This window comes from Haplochromis burtoni, unplaced genomic scaffold (genome assembly GCF_018398535.1).
Source record: "Haplochromis burtoni strain Fernald_Lab_line unplaced genomic scaffold, NCSU_Asbu1 Contig_201, whole genome shotgun sequence".
Lineage (NCBI taxonomy): Eukaryota > Metazoa > Chordata > Actinopteri > Cichliformes > Cichlidae > Haplochromis > Haplochromis burtoni.
This window is the reverse complement of record NW_024582562.1, coordinates 932,962-958,311: the sequence shown is the minus strand read 5'-3', so window position 1 is coordinate 958,311 and position 25,350 is coordinate 932,962. Positions and strand designations below refer to the sequence as shown.

At 46.7% G+C, this 25,350-nt stretch overlaps 2 protein-coding genes across 4 annotated transcripts in view; one reads left to right on the top strand and one right to left on the bottom strand.

The window, feature by feature from the left end:
- The first annotated feature begins 682 nt into the window (after positions 1–682).
- Positions 683–5,978, top strand: lrrc29 (leucine rich repeat containing 29). Its single transcript, XM_014337945.2, has 11 exons — positions 683–984; positions 1,181–1,282; positions 1,366–1,500; positions 2,254–2,433; positions 2,546–2,851; positions 2,928–3,144; positions 3,402–3,559; positions 3,629–3,844; positions 3,915–4,127; positions 4,204–4,421; positions 4,508–5,978. The coding sequence occupies exons 1-11, from the start codon at positions 919–921 to the stop codon at positions 4,674–4,676; spliced, it is 1,980 nt and encodes a 659-aa protein (XP_014193431.1). The 5' UTR covers positions 683–918; the 3' UTR covers positions 4,677–5,978.
- The window catches only part of elmo3 (engulfment and cell motility 3), a 20,706-nt gene continuing 761 nt past the window's right edge, over positions 5,406–25,350 (bottom strand). The window contains exons 2-21 of one of the 3 annotated variants that reach the window (XM_005935778.2): positions 21,663–21,774; positions 18,605–18,645; positions 18,442–18,514; positions 17,240–17,290; positions 16,892–17,061; positions 16,603–16,702; positions 16,377–16,528; positions 15,978–16,056; positions 15,076–15,126; positions 14,858–14,980; positions 14,410–14,532; positions 14,220–14,324; positions 13,943–14,051; positions 13,731–13,867; positions 9,150–9,313; positions 7,706–7,818; positions 7,523–7,627; positions 6,943–7,022; positions 6,514–6,594; positions 5,406–6,421 (exon numbers count right to left, since the gene is read on the bottom strand). In XM_005935778.2, the coding sequence (XP_005935840.1) occupies positions 6,209–6,421; positions 6,514–6,594; positions 6,943–7,022; positions 7,523–7,627; positions 7,706–7,818; positions 9,150–9,313; positions 13,731–13,867; positions 13,943–14,051; positions 14,220–14,324; positions 14,410–14,532; positions 14,858–14,980; positions 15,076–15,126; positions 15,978–16,056; positions 16,377–16,528; positions 16,603–16,702; positions 16,892–17,061; positions 17,240–17,290; positions 18,442–18,514; positions 18,605–18,645; positions 21,663–21,740 (2,148 nt within the window). In that variant the 5' untranslated portion in view covers positions 21,741–21,774 and the 3' untranslated portion in view covers positions 5,406–6,208. Of the gene's footprint in view, positions 6,422–6,513; positions 6,595–6,942; positions 7,023–7,522; positions 7,628–7,705; positions 7,819–9,149; positions 9,314–11,272; positions 12,634–13,730; positions 13,868–13,942; positions 14,052–14,219; positions 14,325–14,409; positions 14,533–14,857; positions 14,981–15,075; positions 15,127–15,977; positions 16,057–16,376; positions 16,529–16,602; positions 16,703–16,891; positions 17,062–17,239; positions 17,291–18,441; positions 18,515–18,604; positions 18,646–21,662; positions 21,775–25,350 lie in introns of those variants that run through there. The other 2 variants (XM_005935779.2, XM_042226219.1) reach the window with 2 other exon arrangements.

The window sequence follows — 25,350 nt, the reverse complement described above, 5'->3', positions numbered from 1 at the left end:
GTGAAACCAGTTAGTTCTGGTGGTTGAAACACTAACCACAGAGCAGGATCTGGTTCTTGGTTCAAATCAAGAACAAATGTGACATTTTTACTTGCTGGTGTTTGTTCCAACATATTTTAACTTTACTGATATTAAACTGGAGATTTGTAGTATTTGTTAATATCTTTGTTTTCATTTTCTTTTCTTTTCTGCAGGTCAATATGTGGGTTAATTAATTCTTAACAGCCAGTCCCCACAGTTAAGTTGCGGTCTTCTCTCATACAGGGGACATTTTTCTGCATGAAGTCATTTTAAATGTTTTTGCAAGATTTTCCGAACGTTAACTTTCACTGCGGATGTTTAGTATTTTTACGGCGTGTTATTGACCCACAGTCATATCTCTTCCATTTTTGCACAGATCATCACCTGCATTCATGGATATATCGATCCGCTTTGCACTTTTAAGTTTTATTTTTGTTTATTTAAGAGTACCGAAGCAATACTGTTGTAGACCTGCTCACCATTTGGCAACAAAAGCCTTTCTGATTCGGCTCTAACAGCTAACCGCTTCTTCTGGGCCGCACCATCGTCTGTGTGGGGTAAACGGAACACTTTCCACACATTTAGGTCAAAGCGTCAAAAACAAATCAGATCAAAGCTCGTCGGTACCGAGCGTGCTGGAAAAAACACAGCGCCCCGCCCCCTGACGTCACCAGCGCCTCCTCCGCGGTCAGCTGATCGCACCTGAAGGGACTGAGCGTGCACGGAGCCTAACGTAAAGGGGCTTTCAGGGGAGCGACAGCAGGTAACGCAGCTTGTAATGAAAGGAGAGCTGTAATTATTAGTTCACGGGCGACACCGTTTCTCTGTGCTGTGGACGCATTAGCTTAAAGGCTAAACTTAGTTACGATAGCTACTGTTTGGCTAGCTGAGTCACAGATGGTCTGGACGATGGGAGACAGCGATGGGGAGGACGCAGTGGACACTCCTGCGCTGCCCGTGGAGGTGAGTGCAATACAAGCCCAGTGCTCGTGAGCTACAGTAACAGTGTTCTAATGGCAGTCAGCTACTGCGCATGACCTGCTGTACCTGTCGAGTGCGCTCTCGCTGGAGCTGATAAAATGCTCTCAGGTGAGCCTGGTTCGGATCGAGCTCTTCGCGGATGTTTAATCTAATCCAGCATTTCTGTCTCAATCTGCAGGTCGTAGTTTACATCCTGAGTTTCCTCCACGCGTCAGACAGGAAGGAAGCCTCGCTGGTCTGCCGTAGCTGGTACAGTGCCAGCCAGGACCCCCGCTTCCAGGTCACTCTCCCCAGACCACAACAGAGACGATGAATTGAAAGGTGGCTGCACATTTTAACTGTGTTTTTTTTTTCAAATTGCAGAGGAACATCACCTTCCGCTTCCCGGCTTCGGCCTCGTCCCTGGAGCTCATCAGGGGTCTGGGCCGAAAGCCACGCTGCAGCCTGATAATCAGCCAGCTCGATGGCTTCAGCATCTCCAGATCGCTGCTGCTGGAGGTGCAGTACTCTGACGAATTAAACAGCTCCTGTCTGACACATATTAGGGGTACAGGTGGCTTTTTGTTGTTGTGTTTAGTACCTAAAAATGTCTCAGCATCCATTGCTCCTTCTGTGAAACTATATTCCTGACGTCATGTGATGACAAACCCACAAACAAGCAGTCATACGCTTCCTGGTAGGCTCACATAATTCACACACCTCCGGGCAATGGAAACTTTTTTTACAGTGGATTTGTCTGGACTCTAGTCATCTTAGAAAAACACTAGCGTTGTTTTAACATTTTTATATAAATATATATCACAGCCTTATTATTTTAATTTCCTGTCACAAGGATAAACACGTGACAGGCCATAAATGAACGCCAAAGTTCAGAGCAGCTGTGGTCATTACTTAATAATTCATGCTTATCACAATCATGTGCGTCTGTGTGTGTGAACGTGTAAGCACAGAGTTTCCCACTAAACACGCGCTGGATTATCACGCGAAGATAAGGACCAAGTTTAGTCCACCTGTGTTGGTGTCAGGCCAGCGTGTGGATTTTAAGCTTTAGGTGATAATAAATTTTTTTTTATGGCATGCAGATGTTATAATTGTTCTTGTTAATTCACATAAGTCTCATTTAGATTAAAATGCTTTTTGCCAGGACTGACGTGGCCAACAGGGCAGCAGTGAGCCCACTCTGTTTCCCACTGACTGAAACAGCAGCTGTACCTTTGCTAACCTTCCTGTTTTGTGTTGCTTCCTCCTCAGGTGGGCCTTTGCCTGGGCCCTAAACTGGAGAGCCTGGCCCTGCCTGGAAGCAGCATAACAGAGGTTTCCCTGCTGGCCCTGCTCCCTCGGCTTTCCTCCCTCCGCAGGTTGGACCTCAGAGGTCTGGACAGCCTCTTCATGTCTGGAGCATTCCTCTCCAGGGAGGAGCACAGACAGCAGGTGGGTGGAGACGGGCAATAAACAATCTGAACAATTCAAACGAGAAATTTAAAAAAATATTTATTTTTTTTATGGTGTCATAAAAATGTGAGCAATCATAATCTGCTTCCAGGTGCGGTCAGCACTGTGTGGTCTGGAAGAGCTGGACCTGTCTGACCTCCGTTACCTGTCTGACCTCACCTTCAACCGGCTGACCGGATGCACGCCGCGTCTCCGTCGGCTCTCGCTGGCTGGCTGCCATATTGCTTTTGAGTTTGACCCGTATCGAGGGTGCCCGGTGGGGGCCGTCGAGGACTCTTCAGCTCTGCTGTCGCTTAGGAACTTGAGGAGGTTGTTGATGGAGCAGAAATCCACCCTCGTAGCTCTGGACCTCAGCAGGACATCCATCACCCCTGAGTCGCTGCGCACTGTTGCACAGGTCGGGATGTTGGCACAGCACAAGTTTCAGCATCACTAAGAATACTTCCACTGAGAGCTGTAATTCTGTGTTGCAGGTTCAGGGTTTGTTTTTAGAGGAGCTGATCCTGCACGGCTGTAAGGAGCTGACCAACTACTCGGTGGAAGTTCTGGTGAAGCACCAGCCAAGCCTCCTCAAACTGGACATCAGCGGCTGCACGGAGCTGACCAGCAGGTCTGTGGAGGCCATAGCGCGAGGTCTGAGATCACTGACGCACCTCTCATTGTCGCAGGACTGGAGGATCACAGAAAAAGGTTCCCCCCGTGCACGTTCTTGTGTATTTAACTGAAATTGTCACCCAGTGTGATCATTTTTATATTTGATATTATCTTTGGAGTGACCGTAATCACGATGATGGAACAACCTAAAAGCAGCTTTAAGGGGAAAACAAACGAAATAATCAGCATTTTTCTATTTGAATAGAACTGCAAGTTTATTATGCTCGGTTATTAGTTTCACGCTCGCAGCTCATCACACTGCCTCCATGTGATTAACATCGTGTTACCAACAGGCCTGTCGGACCTGCTGTTGTTGCCCTCCCTGCGCTCTCTGGACCTGTCCGAGTGTCTGCACATCAATGGAACAGAGATGGCGAAAGGCTTGAAGGGATCCGATGCTGCCAGACGACAGCTAGAGACGCTCAACCTCAGGAGCTGCACCTACATCAGGGTCGGTCATTGTCCGCTTCGTTCGGTTTAAACCAGACGGAAAAATCTTAGCTTCCTGCCTTTCTTTTAGGATCCTGCAGTTTTCTTTCTCGCCCAGCTGCTCGGGGACACTCTCTGCGAGCTTGACCTGACTTCCTGCAGTAATGTGACTGACCTGTCCGTGTGCGCCGTCGCCACCTACCTGCAGAAGCTGGTGGTGCTGCGGCTCGGCTGGTGTAAAGAAGTGACAGACTGGGGTCTGCTGGGAATGGTGCAAAGAGCCAAATGTGAGCCTGACGAGGAGACGGTGAGAATCACAGCTTTGTGCCTGTTCTGCTCTAAGCAGGTGTGGTTGTTATAATAATTCGCTCTAACAGGGAGACAAGGGGCCCAGGTTCACCCGGACTTTTGGCAACATGGGCTTCTTCAAGCCTCCTCGCTTGCCTTTCGAGGACCGACCCAAGCTAGTGACTCCGAATGACCTGGAGCAGTTCAGACAGCAGGCTGGAGCTTCTCTTTTAGCTCTCAGCAGGCTGCAGGAACTGGACCTCTCTGCCTGCTCCAAACTGACAGACAGCAGCATCACTCAGGTAGGAGGAGGACGGGCAGCAGAAGGTTTCAGTCTGGAATGCAAAATATTTGAAAAGCTCTGTTCTCCTCTCTCAGGTGATGCGTTTCCCAGATCTCCACCGTCTGTCTCTCTCCATGCTGCCGGAGATCACAGATGACAGCTTAGTGTCGACGGCGCGTCACTGCCGCAGTCTCACTAGTCTCGTGCTCAGCCACTGCCCAGGTATCAGCGACCGCGGCGTGGCGCAGGCTGCGCCCTACCTCCCCAGACTGCAACATCTCTACCTCTCCTGCTGTAATAACATCACCGATAGGTGATTAGCACACACGCCTCGCAAGTAGCTGCAGCTCATCGGAAAGCCATCAAATTCTTACGCTGTTTGCACTCTAAACCCCGCAGATCCCTGCTCCTCCTGGTGCAGCACTGCAAACGTCTGAGGACGCTCGACATCTCCAGGTGCAACAACATCTCCGTAGCAGCAGTGGACTTCCTCCAGACACAGCTGCCCTTCCTGGAGAATCTCCACTACAAGTTCATAGGTGGGGCTGATCTTAGCCTAAGCCTCTGACAGGCTGAGTGAACATCCCGAGAGGCTTCTGGGACTTGAAAAAGAAGAAAACCTGCTGACCATAGTCTGCTCTCAGCTGAGCTTTTGGCACATGTCAATATTTTGTGCAAGAGAGGAAAAATACTTTAAAGTTTACAGCAGGACCTAATTATGTCATCTCTCGAGTAAATATCTGCTCCTCTGTGTGGAGTAGGAATCACCAGTTTGGACCAAAGGTTATTTTTAAAGATTTCAAAGGAAGGCGAAGACGGCAACACACGAGCACCACAGGAGGAAGAAAGTAGTCAGTATTTCATGTATTTACTGTTCGGAAAACTTTATATTTAAATTCTTTGAGGTGCTTTTAAATGAATTACTGCTGTCACAGACGTAGATTGTTGTAGACCGATGCCAGCGACGCGCCATTTCCTTTATTGTTTTAATGCTGGCAGTCTTTGCTTGTTTGCTCAGTGATGTTGTTAAGAGCAGGATGTAGGATGGGACACTTTGATGCTGCTAAAGCTGTGGAGTGAAAATGTTTCCTCAACTTCATCTTTTAGATTAAAACAAAGTAAATCAGGGTTTTAATCACTAATTGCTTTTCAAAAATGATAGAGGGAGCATCATGCCAAAACTAGCAAGTTTCATTTCCACTCCAGCCCACTGTGGACGCTGTTGTAGCACTGAGACAGAGGGAGTACTCATCATTGACCAAAGTGTGCAAAGGTGTCTTTTATAAATAAACCAAAGTTTGGCTTTTTGCTGTATAAATCAAATGTTTTTATTCATGTGAATTAAATCAAAGCACATGATTCAACGTGGACATTATCCCAGAGGTCAGTGTGTCAGTGTGGAGCAGCTGTGCTGAAACGAAATCAGTCAGTTCCCCAGTAGCTCCTCCAGGTGGCGCCACTGAGTGCTCACATTACAAAACCAGCCGTGGACAAAAAGCATCAGTTTTAAAGTTACAATGACATTTGATCCAAAAAGCCAGAAGTCATCCAACGCATGTGGTACCGTGTGATTGTGACAGAGGGACGTGTGCCTGTTTGCAACAACGATTCAAAATCATTTAATGCATCTCTGCTCCAGAGCTGCTGAGATCCACATGAAGACGAGTGCATGAAGCTGCGTAACACTGAACACCTGCTGTATGTCTGATGTGCTGGAGAATAAACGACGTACCGTGTTGTAGTTAATGCCCTCTTTAAAAAAAGCAGTATTCCTCACACACATTTAGATAATTCAAAAATATAAAATGATTGTAAAACAAGTGTAAAGTACCATTACTTCAGTGGTTATATTAAAAAGTATTGAATTACATTTTGCTCAGTACCTGTGTGAAGGTTTGAGTGCAGGGAGGAGCAGACGTGCGTCACAAACACTGACGGCGTCTCAACCTTGTTCCTGCTTCACTCGTTTCACTTGGATGTTTAAAATAAGAAAACTCAAGCGTCAAAGTTATAAATCTGCGATTAAGATGACAAGCGCGTGCACGCGCAGCTCCGCCCACACCAGCGTCTCGTTTCACACATATTTACACAGTCACGCGCTCATTGTTCCGTCTGGCTGAAGTCGTAGCAGAAGTTGAAGTTGCTCGGAGGTTTGGGAACGACCGGAGCGTTGTCGGGTATGGGGACGTTCTCCAGATCTAGGAGGCGGAGCTTAATCTCCATAGACAGGAGGATCTCCAGCTCACTCCGCATCGATTCGCTGCTCATCTCCCGGCCGAGGAGCACGCTCAGTCCGTCCGTCCACAGGCAGAACTGAAGACGTAGTGGAAGCTGGTTAGATTTTGTTTCTTCACCGTATATCACAAAGAAACTGAAGGAGGTAACGGAGCAGCGTTTAGACTCACGTCGGTTCTGGACGGGGCGATGAAGTTCAGGCTGTACTCCTCTACGTCGTACGTGATGCTGAATGCCAGATCGAGGACCTCCTACAGAGAAAGCTCAGTGAGACATTCCCCCGTCCACACTTATTATCAATCATCACCAGTAACACGAATCATTGTTAAACAGAAAGAAGCTCGAGAGCATCAGAGACATCCCAGTGTGCTTGGGTGAGGACTTCACGCTGGAGAGACCACATCTCTCACCTGGCCTGGGAACGCCTCAGCGTGACCCCAGATACCCTGAGTGAGGGAGGTCCTTCTGTGCCCATCGATGGACCTGCATCTTATTTCCTCAAGCCATGTTTAGTTTCTCTCCTTATTTCTCCCTTGACTGTCCACACCACCTACAGCGGGAGGTGATCACCATGGTACTGAGAAGGTGAAACAGCTGACCTTATTCTGTTTGCCTTTGTTCTCCTTCATGTGAGGACAGTCTTTACCCGTCAGCAAGCCTTTGATATCTGCGACTGGAACTGAAGAGGAAGCATCAAAACACACATATGGTTAAAATACTTCAGACAATAAAAACCATCTGTCGGAGTCATATTAGTTCCTTCTTCTGTTTTGAATAACAAAGGGTTGTCAGTGCCAAGCGGTAGCTGCAGGTGGCCCCGCCCCTCCCTGAGGAGTCTTCCTGCTAAAAGGAAGTTTTTCCTTCCCACTGTCACCAAAAAGAGACTGTTGGGTTTTCCTCTGTATGCATCACTGTGGGGTCTACCTTACAATATAAAGCGCCTCGAGGCGACTGTTGCTGTGTAAATACAACTGAATTGATCAGCGGCTCAACACACCTGCACTGTTCTGCACTTTGTATCAGGGTTTGTTGGGCACTGATGCTTGATGATTATTAAGATTAATCAATGAGCATAATAAACTGGAATTCCACACATTACAGTTTCTCACAATTTAATTTTAATGGATAAACCTAAGCATGAATATGGCTCGAGCCATTTGGTGTAGAAACTGAACTCACTCTTCTCCTGCAGTGTTTCTATTGGTGGATTTTCCGTGTCTTCCTCCACATCGCCGTAGTGAAGCATTTTGTGATTGGGCGACAAGCGACAGTACCACAGTTTATCTGAAGAGACAAAGACGCTGGTTAGCCTGACACGCTCAGTCTGCCGTTCGCTGCACGCGAGCCTGTGAGCGCTCTCACCCTGTCTGCGTCGGCTGCTGATCTTCCTGAACATCGTGCCCTGACACAGCCTGTTGAGTCTCTGCTGCCGGATCAACTCGAGCAGCTCCGGCTTCAGCCGCTCTTTGAGTTCACTGGAAAGAAAAGCAGCAAAGAGCTATAAAATTATTCTGAAAACGTCACAAGCAGTTTTCTCGTTGTTCTAAGACATAAATCGTCACTATTGCCCAGATGACATTTATTCAAATCTAATCAAAAATCAAGCAGCAGAACTCTGTTACACTGAGTGTTTAGTGACAAACACCAGTATGACCTGCTGGTTGCTCCATACGGGTGGAAACTATTTGGAGTCGTCAGCAGAACAGCTGATCGGACAGTTTAACAAACCACAAACTCCATTTTTATTGAATCGTTTCCAGAATGTGGGGTCAACACACGGGACGCTCAGCCGAACTGTGTGTGGATCACAAACACACTGAACCTGAGCTCGTTTATTTCAAGCTTCTGTTCTGTTACAAATCTGATCTTTGCATGACTGAATCAGTACAGACGGCGTGTAAATGACCTTTAAATTTGGTAAATATTTTTACGTTTGTTTGAAAGGTACTTCGGTTTTATTTTGAAATCCAGGCTTTTATTTTGAAACAGGAAACTGGCACAAAACTGTTAAAGGGCTTGTTAGTAAGGTTTCTTTTAGGATATGGTAAATAGTGTGCCTTAAAGTGAAAAATATGTACGTTTCCTTTGCCAATTAGTACCTGGCTGACAGTGGCACAAGGTTTGTTAATGTTTCCTTTAACGGAATAAGTTACGTGCAATCAATGTGTCGTTTAATAGAGTTTGTGTTGTTAACCTTGACCTTTATGTGTAGCTGTAAGTTAGTGAGGCGATATAATGAATTGAATGATGTAAATTTGATGTATATGCTATATGTGAGCAGGGGAAATGTGTTTCCTTTAATGTTATGGCATTAATATTGCTGGCTTTGTTTTGCTCCTAGCTCTTACGGTGTCTTCACTGAATGTTTCAATAAAAACATTTCCAATAAAACCTCTGAAGCATCAGTATAAGAGACCATCATTCAGCCAGGGATGCTACACGGCGGGAACTGCAGACCTCGACATTTCTCTGACATGCAGAAAGTAAATGAGTTCAACTGTAAAAGGCAAGAAGTCAATCTGGGAAGCAGTGGGCGATCATCTGGTCCGATGAATGCTGGCAGCTTTTAAACAACCTATCCGTTTATCACACCGCGGTGGGCCTCGGCTCGCCTGCAGTACAGATGGATTTACCATGTGCGCCCACTCGAACGTGACTGTACAACACACTCATCCATAACCAGTAGACCTGGCTCCTGCCTACAGATAGACAAACATCTGTTTATACAGACTATAGGACAGTTGGTGCACATGGCAACTCCTTTAACACAGACCGGTACGCAGCACGTAAACCTGCTGATGCTCACAGCACAGGCGGAGCCAGAGTCTCTTCCTGGTGCAGTCGTTCCGTCTGCCGCAGTTTGAGGATCTCGCTGTAGTTCAGAGCGTTAACTTTGTTCTTGAAGAGCTCCAAGGAGGTCGGCTTACTCGACAGAGTCCTGGTGATCTGCTCCCTCACCACCTGCATCACCTGAGGACAGATATGGGAGTACAGACATGCTGTTGGTGTGATAGGGATTGGTGTTTCACGGCTTGGCTTTGACATAACCAGGGCATGTCAGCCTGCCTATTTAACACGTTTGTGCACAATGGTTGAACATTATTCCTTCATGTGGGCAAAAGAAGACTCAGAGCCGCTCAGTCATCAGTGCGATATCCTCTCCACGCACGCGCTCACATGATGGCCTTGCTTGCATTTGTCAAACGGTGCCATCATAACGTCCTTGACCTTAATGTGACTAAGACTAAGGAGTTAATCACTGGTTACAGGAAAGATGGCGGTAAACCAAAGGCCAGAATCACACACAGTGAGACTCCAAGTTGTGTAAATATTTGGGAACGCTCGACTCGCAGCTTAAATCTGATATAAACACGAGAAACTGCGGTTAAACTTCAGAGCACAAAAACCTTTTTCTGAGCAAGAATCCTGACACTGTCCAAATGTGTTTAACTTGTTTTTTGGCAGCAATAAACATGACAGTTTACTTATTTTAATTTAAGACATGTTTTATTTTAATTAAGTTTAAAACTTTTTATTTAATGTAAAATTATATTTTGTTTTAATTTACTTTCAAGTTCTTCAGTTGCTGAAGGGGCTGCATAGTTTTCATATTGCATAGTTCAGAATAGCTGTAATTGTACCAGATGGTTGCATTCAGTTCAGTGGGACTAGACTGTAATACAAACCGTTCAGTTTGTCAACAATAAAACTGAGATGAGAGAAAGACTGAGTGTGAGACTTTGATATTAGATAAAATGAATATTGATCAAGTTTACCTTTATGTACAGAATCTGAATATCGCAAAAATATTTAAAAAAAAATTGCAATAATATCGTATCGTGGGATGGATGGTGATTCCCACCTCTAGTGTCAACACTGGTAAGGTCGTCGTCTTTGTGTGGGAAACGGTTCGTGCTGCTCGATGACAGACTGATTGGTTTCTATCGTTACCTATAAAGTGTTTCTTTACTTCAATTTTTACTTTATTTTTTGTTTTTATTGAGATGGTGGTCAGACTGAATTGCCCAGCGTTTTCTGAAGCTCCGTGCTTCAGTCTGTGTTTCTACTCGTTAAAGTGACGCTCACACAGAGACGGGAGGTGACCCCGGCAGTCCTGAAACAAGCGCTCAGGGCAGTGACATACGTGTTAAATCTATGGTTCCCTCAGTCGTAAAAGTGGAAAATCTATATAAAAAATCAATAGTGTTAAAAGACCGAGCCAACTCTGCGCTGCTGCGGTCACACCCCCTCACCCCCTCACCCACACATGTGACCTAGATCATTCCTGTTCACGCCCAATTTGATTGACTGCAAACAATCAGCGTCTAAAGTGTCGATAAGCCTCGACTCATTCTCAAAGCTCAGAGTAATCGCTCGGTCTCACAAATGTCCTCGAAGAATGTGAAGCGTGACCAAAGTGTTTGTGACTGCAGACGACAGCGAAGTCGTTTTTGTCTCGCAGCAGTGGAAACGCAATCTGTGAAATCCAGACCGTCGTACAGAACACGAAACGAGCGTCTACGGTTTCACAGCGCGGCTCTCCGCTCACGTCCTCAGAGCCAAAATAAACTCATCGTCCAGCAGCAATCACATGACACGGTCTGCGCTCCCACCACTGTACATCTGTTTACCACTCATCTGTACACATCTGTACATAACTGTTCCCACCTTCTATTCTGCCCTTATCTGTACGCAATCTGCTCCTATTGCACTTCTGATTAGATGCAAACTGCATTTCATTGCCGTGTGTTTATACACGTGCAACGACAATAAATCTAATCGACACATTGCAACGATTTATTAACAGCTTCTAGTGTCACACAATGAAAACAAACAAACCTTTTAGCCTTTGATGTATGAATCACTTCTGTACTAGAATACTTCATTTTGGTCTCTGTGTTACCAGTTAGTTAAAAACTACTATCTTACCTCCATTCTTCCTCCTCAACAGACGATTATTTTAAAACCCTGGCTTCAATTTTCGGTCAGTCGCAGAAACGTGACGGGGATGACGCGGAGTCAAAGTGAGATCACCTATGACAGCAGAGGCCTTTGAGTGTTTGGTAAACAGACACCCTGGTGCTCACATGCACACGCCCAGCCGGGTCCGGCCCCTCTGTCGTTTAGCTCAGCGGGCCAATAGGAGCGACGGCAGCTGTCTCTCTGTTTGGCAGCGTGTTCACGGACGCTAAGTGTGCGTATGTGTGTTAGCGGAGGACGGCTGTTCAGATCATAACACAGCTGGACTGAGGAGATTTAATGTTGGAGGCGCACATGCAACTAAAACCTAAATAAGCGATATCGCCGTCACAGCCTCAGCTTTTCTTCTTCTTTGCTGCTCCCTGTCGAACCTTTTCCTTCTCTCCCTCTCACATCGTTTCCAGAGGTTTTACGTTCCCCTCTGTTGTCGTGTCATTACTGCCGATGCCCTGGGCGCTTTGTTTTCCTCGTTTCCTTCTCCCTCCGTTTCTGCCGTTCGCCGCGGTTCTCTTTGTCCACCTAATGCTGCTTTGTCCTTGCCTCAAAGCACCCTGGGAGGTTGGACACGAGCAGAAACAAAAGGCCAGTCTGCTGGTCTGGCGCACAGGACACTGGCGTGCACCGGAGAGGTCAAAAGGTCACAGAGTTCTATGAGCACTGTGTGGATGAAGGATTGTTGAGTTCTCAGTATTTCTCCCAGATGAGAGCGCTCTGCCGACAGCTCGGCTTAAACCACAAAGCTAAGCGTGCGTGTGGGGGCGGGGAAGGAGAACCAACCCACCAAAATACAAACTTAGACAAATGTACAATTAAAATTGAATTTAAAGCATTCTGCTTTAAATTTCAGTCTCTGTGCTTCACTTTTACTATATCAGTATTTTTATTTACTTGTGTCGCAGTTCATTAAGATAACTGAGTGGAAACACCCTGTGAGGTGTGATCAAAACAGTCCACCAGTGGGTCTTAATGGATTCAAGGTCTCCCATTCAACCCATGCAAGGTCACCCACATGACCACAGGGATTAAAGTGCAGCTATTCTCAGATCATTCCCCGGAAGTCCAGTTCTGACCACCTGCACTCTGCGGCTTCTCCACGGACCTTAAATTACATTTTACTGCACACTGGCCTCAATTTTAATTTGGCGGGTCATCTCTAGCTATGACCACAATTTTCTGCAGCGGTTCGAATAAGAAACATCAACTGAGGGCCAAGATGAAGAAGTGTTGGCTTCCCCGCCCTCTGAATTAGCATTTTTCCACAGCATGTCTTTATCCTGTCTTCCTTCTCTCACCCCAACCAATCACAGCAGATGGCCCCGCCCCTCCCTGAGCCTGGTTCTGCCGGAGGTTTCTTCCTGTTAAAAGGGAGTTTTTCCTTCCCACTGTCGCCAAAGTGCTGCTCATAGGGGGTCATATGATTGTTGGGTTTGTCGGTCTGTGAAAATATTGTCTGACATTAAACCGTCCGTGGCACAAAAAAGGTCGGGGGTCTACGATGCAAAGCGCCTTGAGGAGACTGTTGCTGTATAAATAAAATTGGATTGAATTTTTGAACTCTGATTTCAACTCCCGTTTATTCAGAGTGCAACTGATTTGTATTGTTCGGCAGAAATGGGATTAACTGTGGAGCAGTCTATTCACCACATTTGTTCTACTTCCTGAACAAAAGCTCACCAGAAGAGATCCAGCATAGCTTGCACAAATACCCGCGGTGGGGGGGGCTACTGACCTCTGTCTGCCTGACTATATTTAAATAAGGTAACGTTCTTTGATTCTTGAACTTTCTGATGACACCTTGTACTACCCTTGAACTTCCTGAGCCAGCGGTTCCCTCTCTGACTCCTCCGGTCTGCACGATGAAGCATCCTTGGGTTGGACACTGAACCACAGTTTCCTCCGATGCATCCACGAGTGCACGATTGCTAAACACATCACTCGTATGCATGTATGACTGTGTGCTATGAATATAATAAAGTGTTTTGTTCCCGACCACACACATGCATCTAACGTATATAACATGAAGAGCTGTGTTTTCGTTCCAACTCATGGTGCTATTGTGTAAAACGACGAATGTCACATAGAAGAATTTACAAAAAGCCACCGTTCACTTCAGTTTGGTCACCGGCTCGATTCCACTCATTGTTTTCTGATTTATGGGAGCGTTTTTGTGGTTGGGTGTACCGCAAATGACTCCAAGTACTCCGTGGGAAAGTGAGACTGACTGTCACTGCATTTAGCAAAGATCCCACATGTGGTCGTGGACGGTTTGGATCTGACGTACCCCACGTCACCGGTTCACACACTGCCACAGCCAACGACCAGAGCAAACTCTCCCGTCTATGTGAGAACTACCCGGTGTACGAGGACTGAGTTCCTTCTAGCAAAGCGAGCGCCTCTGCTGCTGTACCTTGTCAAAGTCTTCCTGTGTGGCTCTCATCTCTTTCCAGGTCTTGTTGAGCAGCTGAATGCAGACACAGAAAAGCTCCTCCATCAGCCGGTCCTGACTGAAGAAGATGGGGTGGTAGTCGGACCCCGTCTCCGAGGCTGTGAACAGACAAAATAAATTAGAGCTCGAACAAGAGCGAGCAGAGATCGCAGCGCGTAAGAGATCAGACTGACGTGGCTCTCCGATCCGAAGGATTTCACACAGGATGAGCGTGAGCTGGATGCTGCTCCTGGCAAAGGGGCACTCGTGTTTGTCCTCTCGACTGCTGTTCTCCAAGACAAACTGACGACAGAGACAGAACGGAAACTAAGCTGAGCGTTTATTATGCAGTCACCTGATTTTTGAGCTCATGTAACAAACGCAGCCGCTTGTACTCGATCATTTTTTCATTTAACATGCACCAGCAGAGGTTTTCTATGTCTAACTAAACTGCAGATAAGTCATGCTCACCCTGCTGTAGGCGTCGGGATAACGTGTGGCAAAGTAATACATGGTGTCCAAAGCTAAGAGACCAGGAGGCGTTCGTGACAAGTCCTGACCGGGGTTGCTATTATTCTGAAAGGAAGGAAGACAAAGTTTCACATATAAACGAGAGAAAAGCTGGCAGACAAACAGTTACCGTGCATGATCTCACGCTTACAGAAAAGCCCAGCTTCCTGAACTCTTTAGCACAGAGCGAACGCCGTCGTTCGTGACTCAGACTGTTCTCGCTTTCTGTCTCGAACGCTGCCTGCCTCAGACCGTGAAGGATGTCTCTTTGTTCCTGAGGTGAAAGCAGGCGGACACACAGTGGACAGTTAGAATCTTTACGTTTCTGAGCGCGACAGAACATTAGAAACGGTATTTTATTCATAAGATTTCAGGATTATAAATGTAAAAACATAGATGTGCAGCCGACCGGGCGTGGCTTTAACATGTCTGTGAAGGTCATCGTAGTCTAAGGAGCTCGGAAAGAAAGGCGTCTGGACGTGGGCCTTACTCTTACACCTGAAGAAGCTTCTCGGATGAAACGTCTTCAAGGAAACTTAAAGTCTGGACGCGTTTCTTTCCGAGCTCCCTGAAACCTGACCCGCTGTGTTGCGGCTCACCTGGCTGCAACAGTCCAGAGGTGTCCTCATGCGGGGCTCCTGGAGATTCAAGGTAACCGACTGTAGGACATAGAGGTAGTGGGCCATCTCGTCTTGGACTGAACCAGAACTGTGGATTATATTCTGCCAGAGACACACATTTGACATGAATACATTTTATATTTCATCATTATTAAAAGAATTTGTGAAACGTGATCGTACACGTGAAGATAATTTACCTTATATATGTACTGACGGACATTCTTCTTAGTCAGGAAATCAAACATATCCTGTAAAACAAGAAGAGCGCGTGTGTCACTGGACTGCAGAGACCTGCTTCTACCACCGGGTGGCGATACAGTGTCGACAGGCAGCGTAAGGCAGGAGGATCAGCCTGAGGGACTTTGACCTCTGTGACGAAATCGCTGCTTGCTGGTACGTGCATCTCTGACTCAACCGCGTTTTTGTTCGCAACTATTTTGCTGATAAGAAGGGTGGGTTTGTTGACCTGATGTAAAAGTGAGGAAGTAACAAAGAGAGCCTGAGAGAAAAGAGCCGAATGAAGGAACCGTTTGTGCACATGGAGAGAGGAGCAGAGGCGCAGAAAGACTCGACTGTCTGCAGACGGTGCCTGTGGGATTCTGACACGCATGAACAGCAACTGTCCTTCACCCCGAGGCACATGTGCAGCTACAGTCTCCTCAGATTATGAGATAAAAACAAAGGAAAGAGAATGAAATTATTCCAGGAACAAGTGCAGCTCCGTTCTGCTGTGCCCCAGAACTACAGCCACCTTTTACCTGAGGGACGCCTACATCAGCTACACTAACACATACTTTCAGCCCACACATTCACATATTCACACAAAGCATCAAGTTTAAATGTTTTAGATCCTTAAAAGCTGTCACTAGGACACATGTATGAGTATCAGTGAAGAAGCACCTGAATCTGACATCCTGCGATAGAAAAGCCAAACTTTTAAGGTTACTGCTGATGAACAGTGTGCACGGTGCTGCCTGGAGGCAGACACCGAGGACGAACTGCGAGCCAAACTAAAACACCTGATCATCTGCGCGCTTTGACGTTTTACTAGTGTGGAAAAGAGGAAGTGCATGAAAGGTTTGAAAAGTAGCAGAGGCACCTTTCGGTCCGAGTCTCCGGCTGTTTGCAGCAGGGCCATGAGTAAGGCCATGGCTTTGGTTTGTATCTGCTGATTTGTCCTGAAAAAGGTTAGAGACACACACAAAAACATTATTTTTACAGCTTTGCAGCCACGTGGAAATGCGTGCATGCTCCTTTGACAGATTTCAGTTCTCGTATCGCTACACTCGTGCAGTAAAAACTGGACAGTTTACATATTTAAAACTTCCTGTTACAGAAACAATGCTGTGACCTCGTTGCGTTACTCGAACGCGTTTCACATGACACTATATCTTTGTGCCAGATTAAGTGAAAGCAAACGATGCTGATTAATGATTTTGAACTTTAGGATGCAACAGACACCAAGCGAGTGTGACTTGCTGCGTGATAAACCACTTACACCTGCAGGTGAGCAATGAGCCTCTCCATGGTGATTTCCTGTTTGACCTGCAGGAAAAGGCTGTGGCTGCTGAGCACCATGCTCTCCAGGATGTCCAAGCACACCTGCTGTATCGAGGCGTCCGTCGACTTGGCGTTCACAAAGCCGGCGATCTGAGGGAGAAACGTCAGCTTCAGAAAATCAAACTCGGAAAACGTGCGAGAGGCGTGCGGAGAGCAGCGGGGACCTTTTTGATGAAGACAGAAGAGAGGTTCTCCCATGAAACGATCCCATGATCCATCAGCTCCATGAACCCCGTCAGCGTGTGCGTCATAATCACATTACTCCTGAATGACACAGTAAAAAGAGGCAAGCATGAGACATTCACACGGACACGATCAGTGATGCCGTTGGTGCTTTAAAGTCAGTAACAGTAAAGCGTTGCATCGCTGAGAACTCAGCCAATCGTGTTGCTGCTACCATCACAGAAAAGAGCTTCAATGAATCAGTCGGTGATATGTGACGAGGATACTAACTCATTAGAGTCTTCTACAATCTTGACCAATAAGAGGTGTCCGTCTCGGCTGATGAACTCCTGAGCAAAGGTCACGTCTGTTGAAACGCTCGCCAGTTCCTTCAGCGAATCGCAGCGTACGCCTGCGTCTGAGCTCTGGATACCCTTGAACAAATCCTCCGCGCAGCGGCCCTGAGTTCATCCACGCCAACGAAACACACACAGAGAAACACACCGGCTCAGAAAAGTCATCCATCGAGCTCTGATGCGACAGTTTAGACTTCTGGAGCTCTAGTTGGTCAGCACGTAGCAGAACGTAGCCTCTCGCTGTGTTAGAGGGAGAAGAAGGTGAAACCGGCCGCAGACTCACCGGTGCCTTGGTCAGACGCAGGATGCAGCCGTTCTTAATGTCCAGACGATTCTACGACACACAAACAAGCAGGCAGACATGGAGAAAAGGTTTAAGGAGAACACCAACAATAATCTGTGTCTATCAGAGGACTGCACATCCAGGCACAGAAGCTCAAGACGTCAACGAGAAGTTCATTCCTCACATTATCAAAGACTCATCCTGCATACGTACTGTTTATTTACCAAAGGCCAAACAGACCAACGTTAAAACGGGGTTAGCAGGCCGTCTGGGGCTCGGGCTGCTGTTTGCACCGTGACCCTGTTTGGCTTTTAAGTCTAGAGCAGAACATTAAGACTGAGTGCACGTGATCACAGATGTGACAAAATATTTCAGCCCAAATTTACACCTCATCTCCAATAAAGCGTCTCAGTCCCTGTTCGTCATGCCACTTACAAATGAGCCGTGCAGCTTTGCTGCAGCCAAGAGCTTCTGCTGGTCTTCTTCTTAACATTTATTAAGCACAAAGTAAAATCTTTGCAATCGAGTCTGTGTTTTGTGAGGCTGCCCCTGGCCTGTGCAGACAGGATGAACCCAGCACGTTAGCGGTTTTTGGTGGTCGGAGAAACAGAGCTCAGAGAAAACCAACGGGCCCTGCCTGGGCTCCAACCCACCGACCACCTGACTGCTGATAATATTAACATGCACATTTCTGAAGTCAGACTGCCACTAAAAGCAGGAAATAATCAGCACCATTATTAGACCGCCTCTGTTCCACAGACTCCTCAAGAAGCCAACCTTAAACTGAAACATCTGTGTTTAACTACGTGATCACTGCAAAAGCCTGAAGCTTACCATCCCTACGCTAACTGTAAAGGAGCTGCAGAAGCCTCGTCTGCATTTTTCCTGATGGGACGATAGTCTTATCTCAGAGAGCAGGAAAGCTTCAGCAGCAACCTTTCGAGAGGAACCTGAGTGAAGCTGCTTCTCGCTTTAGCTTCTGTTTTTCCTGTTTCACGCTCGTCTTTGATGACTGAGCTCCAGGGAGACGCTCGTAAACGCAGGCGAAGTGCTGACAAAGTAGTGATTCACTGATCTAGTGGCAGAGATAGATGCTTATCTGGTAACCATGGAAACATCTGGAAGGCTGACTCGGGTCTGGTACTTGACGTTTTTGCAGAAACCTGAGACAGACGTTTTTGTGTTGACTGTTGCCGACTGACCGATTCGGTGATGTACATCTGCACTCCGTCAGCATACTGCAGGGCGTAGTTCTCGGACCCGGGGAGATTCCATCTACACACACACACACACACACACACACACTTCAGTGTGACCAATGAAGCACGATGATGTCAAGCAAAACAACCTCCATCGCAGACTTACCCGTCGCACACCTCCTTTATCACAGCAGACAGAGGTTTTTTCTGCAGAGACACAACAAAACAGCACTTAGTCACACATGCATGCAGACGCAGCGTAAAAGACACACACCTGCTGCACAACTACTATGTTTCTCTGTCAGGGAGCCGAATTCATGCTTCAGTAATGACATGCTGTAATGGGATCGCGGTTCCACAACTATTCGCGCTGGCTGGAAACCTTGTTTGCTGGGCAGAGGAAAGCTCGCCGACACTTTGTGAACAATGTTGCCCTCGGTGCCCAGAGTCCTCTCTGTACGGAAATAAAAGCCAGACTACTTCCATGTCTGCCTCTCAGCTATCCTGCTATTAGTGGTCAGCCCTGTGGTTACCCTGTCAAAATGTCTTCAGGTTCTGTGGTTGACCCAGTGGACGGTCTGTCATTAGTGGCAGCAAAGAGGGTCAACGAATCAGATGCGTCTGCTGGAAACGCTCGGGCCAATAGGAAGTTTTCCTGGCGAGGTAGAATTGGTCGCGATTTAAAACGAAACTATTTTGTGTCAAGAAAGGCCCAAAGTAACACTCCTGAATAATTTATTGTGACGGTTCCTCTAAGAATAATCCCGATGAGATTATCAGCTGTTCAAATAGTGGGTGAAAGGCGCTGGCTGGGAACCTGGTTAAGCCTACGCTAGTGTGCAACTCGGAGACCTCACAGCCGGCCCTGCTGTACACTCTAGACTTAACTGTCTTGCGCAAGGAAACAACTTCCCCCAAGTTTCTGGGAAACGTATGGAAAACTTCCCCACAATCACAGAAAGCCATCACTGCTATGAAACACTTTTTACTTTCGTCACAAAGCTTTCACACTTTATGGCTCATATCAACACAAAACCCCAAAACGAGTAACAAGTGTATTAATAACAACACGTTCACGTGAAAGAGTCACTCCCAAGGCACGAGCAAGCAAGAGACAGACCGCAGAGTCCGGTCATGTGAGTCGCCAACAAGAGCGACTGAAAGGAAGCTGAAAACTCACATCGGTGCATGTTCACTGTGCAAATTTGAAGGGAGAAAGTGAGCTGCAGCTCTTTCCACAGCATCACTGAGAAACGCATGAAAGGGGCGTGACTTCTGTGATATTATATCAACATGTGCTTCATGAAGTTTATGTAGGATGCAGCAGGAAGTGGGAACATTTGAGTTTAGCTGTTAGTCGTACATCACGTTTACAGTCGGGAGCCGAAGTGTTATTCTGACAGCTAGTTTAAACATGTCACGATACAGCAGCTGTTTCAAACCACAGCGGTAAGGAAGTGGAGGATGATCACCATCGACACACACACACACACACACACACACACACACACACACACACACACACACACTCACAGACACACACACACACACACACACACACACACACACACAACACAACACACAACACAGACACACACACACACAGACACACACACACAACACACTCACATACACACACACAGACACACACACACACACACACTCACACACACACACACAGACACAGACACACAGACACACACACAGACACACACACACACACACACACACACACACTCACACACTCACACACTCACACACACACACAGACACACACACTCACACACTCACACACACACACACACCACACACACACACACACGACACACACACACACACACACACACACACACACACACACACACACAGCACACACACACACACACACACACACACACAGACACACACACAGACACACACAACACACGCCAACACACACACACACACACACACACACACAACACAGACACACACACACAACCACACACAGACACACACACACACAGACACACACACACACAGACACACACAGACACACACACACAGACACAGACAAACACACACACACACACACACACACACACACACACACACACACACACACACACACACACACACACACACACACACACAAACACACACAGACACAGACACACACACACACACACACTAAAAGTGCCAGTATTATTAGTGTCTTTCAGTTTCTAGAGTCATAATTAACTCACCTTTTAAAAGCTTTTGCCAAAGCGCTCTCTCTCCCCCTCTCTCTCTCCCTCCCTCCCTCTGAACTGACACAAGCAGGAGTGGGCGGAGCCTTCACAGACGCACGGGCCAATATGGTGACACCTTTTTATTCCCCCCCCAGCAAGAAAATGCCCAACATAGTTGAGATGACTGCACGTCTCTGTGGTCTGGCGTTGACTCGTTAGCGTGAGTGCTGCTATGAACGTGCCAGAAAGTCTCAGCACTACTGGACTAAAACCAACCTGTGCAGAATTAGTCGACCAAATTACCTGATGCAGCCTGACTGAAATATGTCACAGCCTGGAGTCCAATCAGAGCCTTTGCATTTTGACCAACTCTCTGATGAAATGTGTTCATAACGGCTGCAGAACAAAGTGGTTCAGGTTCCCCTGTTTGATTCCACCGAGCAGGTTTATATTCACCACGATGCTGACGGTGCAACAAACTCAGAGGTGTAAAATGTGAGCTGAGGGTCACAGCTCTGCCAGGTCCTCATGCGCCATCATTCCTGCACGATCTCATCTTTTCTTACACAAAAACTCCCAAAATGCCAGAAACAAAAGATCAGGACACTCTTCTAAGTTGTCCCGTAGCATCGAGAGAGCGACGACGTCACTACGAGCCGACTGGTTACAGTGACGAGCTCGTTGAACCTTTCTCACACAGAAACAGTCAGATCACACGCATTAAAGAAAGCTTAGTTCAGTCCTGCTGCATCAGACGTTTGCACGATCGCAGGGCATTGTTCACGGCTGCGGTGCACGTGTGAAAACGGCTTTCAACTCTACCAAGACAAGTAAATTGAGTAAGATGCTCCGCAGAGGGAAACAAAGTCCCCTTGTGGTTTAGAGGAAGATCAAACGTGACATCAGAGAAGCACATCAGACACTCAGTGTGACAGACTGCGTTATTTTAACCAACCAGAGCGCGACGGACGTTATCAGTTAAAAGTGTGCACGTTGTATAAATGTGTGCATTACCTGGTCCAGTTGTATGAGCTGGGGGTAGGCCCCGGGCATCTGGATGGCTATCTTCACTATGTCCTTCTGCTGCGGCATGATGGCACCTCTTGGTTACACCGCTATTCAGCTGCTAACGAGAAAACAGAGTTATTGGGCACCTGTGGGATTTATATGAAATACATTGTGTCCCATTTAAGAACATGTATAAAAACCATGTGACCAAAATGGACTCGAGTTTGCACAAAAAACGAGTCTCCGTCATTTCGACAACAGAAAGGTGGAATAAGAAAACGAGAGCTGACAGTCTAAATCTCATGGCTGCCTCGCGTTGATCCAACAACCGTTTTACACGTGAAGCTGCAGAACACGGCGGTTCCTCTTTCACTGTTTATTTATGGAGTGCTGAGTAAAGCTGAAACAGGTGACCTCCTGCCCGTACAGGCACCTCCAGTCCTTCCATCGTTCTTCTCACTTCCTCCTCGGCTCTGATAGACTTTTCCCAGAGGATAAAGAAGAAGCTGTTGTCGCGCTTCAAACCCTTCCTCCTCCTCAGTCTGTCGACACATGGACAACACATACAGTCTGGTGTTGAGTCTTCTGTGCGCTCACTGGCTCGGTGTGATTAACAGCCCAGCCTGTGCTCGATCTCTTGGATGCTTTTTGCATTCTGTCACTTCCAGCCTCAAAAAGAAAGCTCGCAGTTTTTAACAAAGCAACACTCCCACTGCTGTCACAACAACCGCATGCTTCGAGGCCTCCTCGCCTCCCTGAGGCGCCGTCTGAGAAAAAAGGGCCGTTTTAAGTGACGATAAGAATGCAGCCGATACCTGGATGTCACCTCTCAAACATCCATCTTTGTTTGGGGGCAATTGACATGGACTAGATGGAAGGAGAAGTCTGAAGGGCCAAACCTGTTTGGGTATGTTGGATCTGGTGTGGTGCCAAAGGTCAACTTCCCTTTGAAAATAAAGTATTAATCTTAATAGAGATTTATAGAAACTGAGGCCTACTCAGCTTCTGAGTGACCGAATTCAAAGGCCAACCTGTCACGCTACGGTTTTTATTAACAATAACTGAGAGTACCTGCGGTTTTTAAGCTGTCCAAGCTGCTTAATGAAGAATGTGAAACTGAGCCCATGTAGGCTACTTGCTGTGGTTACTGCTTTGGCTCAAAGAACTAACCAAACAAGTACACATGAGTTGCGTCATATAGTACAGCTTTGACTACACCAGTTTCCTAATCAGCCTGCAAGTGGAAACTGAACTTAATTTCAGGTCTGGGTGTCAAAATCCAACATCTCAATAAAAAAATGACGAGTACGTCAGTCAAAGAAAGCGCTGTAAAAGTGAAACTTGGCACAAAGAGTCTTTCAACCCCTGAAGAAGTTCCCTTTTTCCTAGTAAGCACAATCATCAGGTCAACACTGACTAGCGTCGTAATTTACAATAATAGCAGGATAACGATGTTGTGATGATAAATACAGAGAGGATGGCAGTAAACACGCTACCTGCTTGGCATCATTTACGTCATCAAATATAATTGGGTCACTTCCTCTCAAATCAGCCAGCTTTTAGAGCGTTTTCTGCTCAAGCGTCTCCACTGGGCATAAACAACGAGACAAAGAGCAGAAGTTCTCTGGGAGGAAACGCATGGTTGATGCCAGAGCTCAGGGATAATGGCCAATGCTTCCAGCTGACAGAAAGGCAACAGTAACTCAAACAACCACGTCACAATCAAGGTAAGCAGAAGAGAGTTTGTGAACGCACAACACGTCGGACCTTGAAGCAGGTGACCCCAGCACGTGGCGCTCCTGTCAGGTAAGAACAGGAAACTGAGGCTGCGGCTCGCACAGGCTCACCAAAGCTCGACGACAGCAGATTGGAAAAATGCTGCACGGTCTGATGAGTCTCAATGTGGGCGATAGTTTCTTAGCACACTTTGTGGCTCTCGGTAGCATCGTCTAAACGCCGCAGCAAGTACTGTAGCGGACCACGTCCAGCTCTTTATGACCACAGCGTACAGGTCCTCTGATGATCGCTTGCAGCAGGACATTGTGTCATGTGTCAAATCATTGCAAGCTGCTTTCTTGAACATGACAGTGAGTTCAGGGCACCCAAAGAGCCCTCACAGTCACCAGATCTCAGTCCAAGCACAGCGTCGTGGGGATGTGGTCGAAGGCGACACTCGCATCATGGATCTGCAGCTGGACCAAAACCTCAGGAGTGTTTCCAGCTCCTTGATGAATCTTTGCAGGCAGTTCTGAAGGCACAAGGGGCTTCAACCCAGTACTGCTACAGCATCATCTGACACTGTGACACTGTACAAGAATAATCTGTAGACCAGAGCATTCAGAGCTCACAGCTTTGCGATGCTGCTGTCGCATCTATAAGCAAACTATACGATCTATCAGAAAGAAGGAAATGAGGTTGTAGACAAATGTGGCCTGGCGACAGGAATAGAACACCACAGTACAGTTCGTCTAGATCAGAAGCTTGAATATTGATATAATCTGAGCAGACTAGAGCTCCGAGCTCACCGTGGCCTGTCCAGGGCGGAGATCAGCCTGCATTCCTGTCATCCAAGAAGAATCAACTTAAGCTAATCCTTTAAGCATTTCCTACAAAGTATTTTTAAAGTGTCTGAATTGATTTTATACAGCTTTACACTTAATGCATTAATGGTCAGGAACACGACACGATGGCAGAAATACAAATTAGAATAAATTAAAACCTCTCATTAATAGAAGTTACCATTTCTTTAGGGGAACTAACGTCCCCAGACAAGGAAAGATGAACTAAAAGATGTTTTTTGCATTTTTAACTAAACCCAACTTGCTTGTATCGAAAGTTAAAAAGCTGCTGATCAGCAAAACCGTGTAAGCTGCTTCATTTACTCAGGAACTCAGGAAAAGAGGGAAGCTTTCATGTGAGGCTCCAGAGGTTAACCACCAGTGCGTGCTTGCCTCAGTCTGTACCTGTCTGTGCCTGTTCGTGATGCCCCCCAGAATTAACCAAGTGGAAGCTGAAACCACACCCACTGTCTGGCTTAAAACAGAAGAGAAGTTGAGGTTTAACTTTAGTACTCTAAATGTAATGATCCCAGTTAACAAAAATCCTTTAATAACCTGACCAACTGGTCAAATAAGAGATTAGCCAATCTTTAAAAGACACAAAAAGCCGAAGCCTCGGCAGTGTAATACATATGGATCATAGCTGCTTCCATCTGACAGCCAAAGACAAGACATGGCTCATTTTACAGGCCAGCAGCTACTCAAACCCAATTATGTGTAAATCAAAGAAGAAGGAGAAGAAAAATCAGCCTTGCTGGGTTCAATCAGATACAATTTTCTGCTTTTCTGAACGGAAGTTGTTAGAAATGCAACAACAAACAGGTCGTTATAATATGGGAAGTTCTAGCTGCTACAATAGACGCTGTGCACTCGCTCACTGTGCAGCTGAAACAGGTGGGTTCCCTCTGCGCGGAGTTTGAGCTGCGCACCATTAAAAACATAAATGCATTTAAAGGAGATGATGTCAGATAGATTAGAGTCCCACCACATTCAGCTGTCACCGTCTATATTCAGTGAGCAGTTTGCTTCGTTAGGCTTAAAACCACAAGCAGGCTCAGAGCTTTTAGCCTGCAGATCCTGTGTGTGTGTGTGTGTGTGTGTGTGTGTGTGTGTGTGTGTGTGTGTGTGTGTGTGTG

Coding starts and splice junctions, on each gene's coding strand:
- lrrc29 (XM_014337945.2), top strand. CDS start 919: ATGGTCTGGACGATGGGAGACAGCGATGGGGAGGACGCAGTGGACACT. Junction 985..1,180: donor CTCCTGCGCTGCCCGTGGAG/GTGAGTGCAATA, acceptor CTCAATCTGCAG/GTCGTAGTTTACATCCTGAG. Junction 1,283..1,365: donor GCCAGGACCCCCGCTTCCAG/GTCACTCTCCCC, acceptor TTCAAATTGCAG/AGGAACATCACCTTCCGCTT.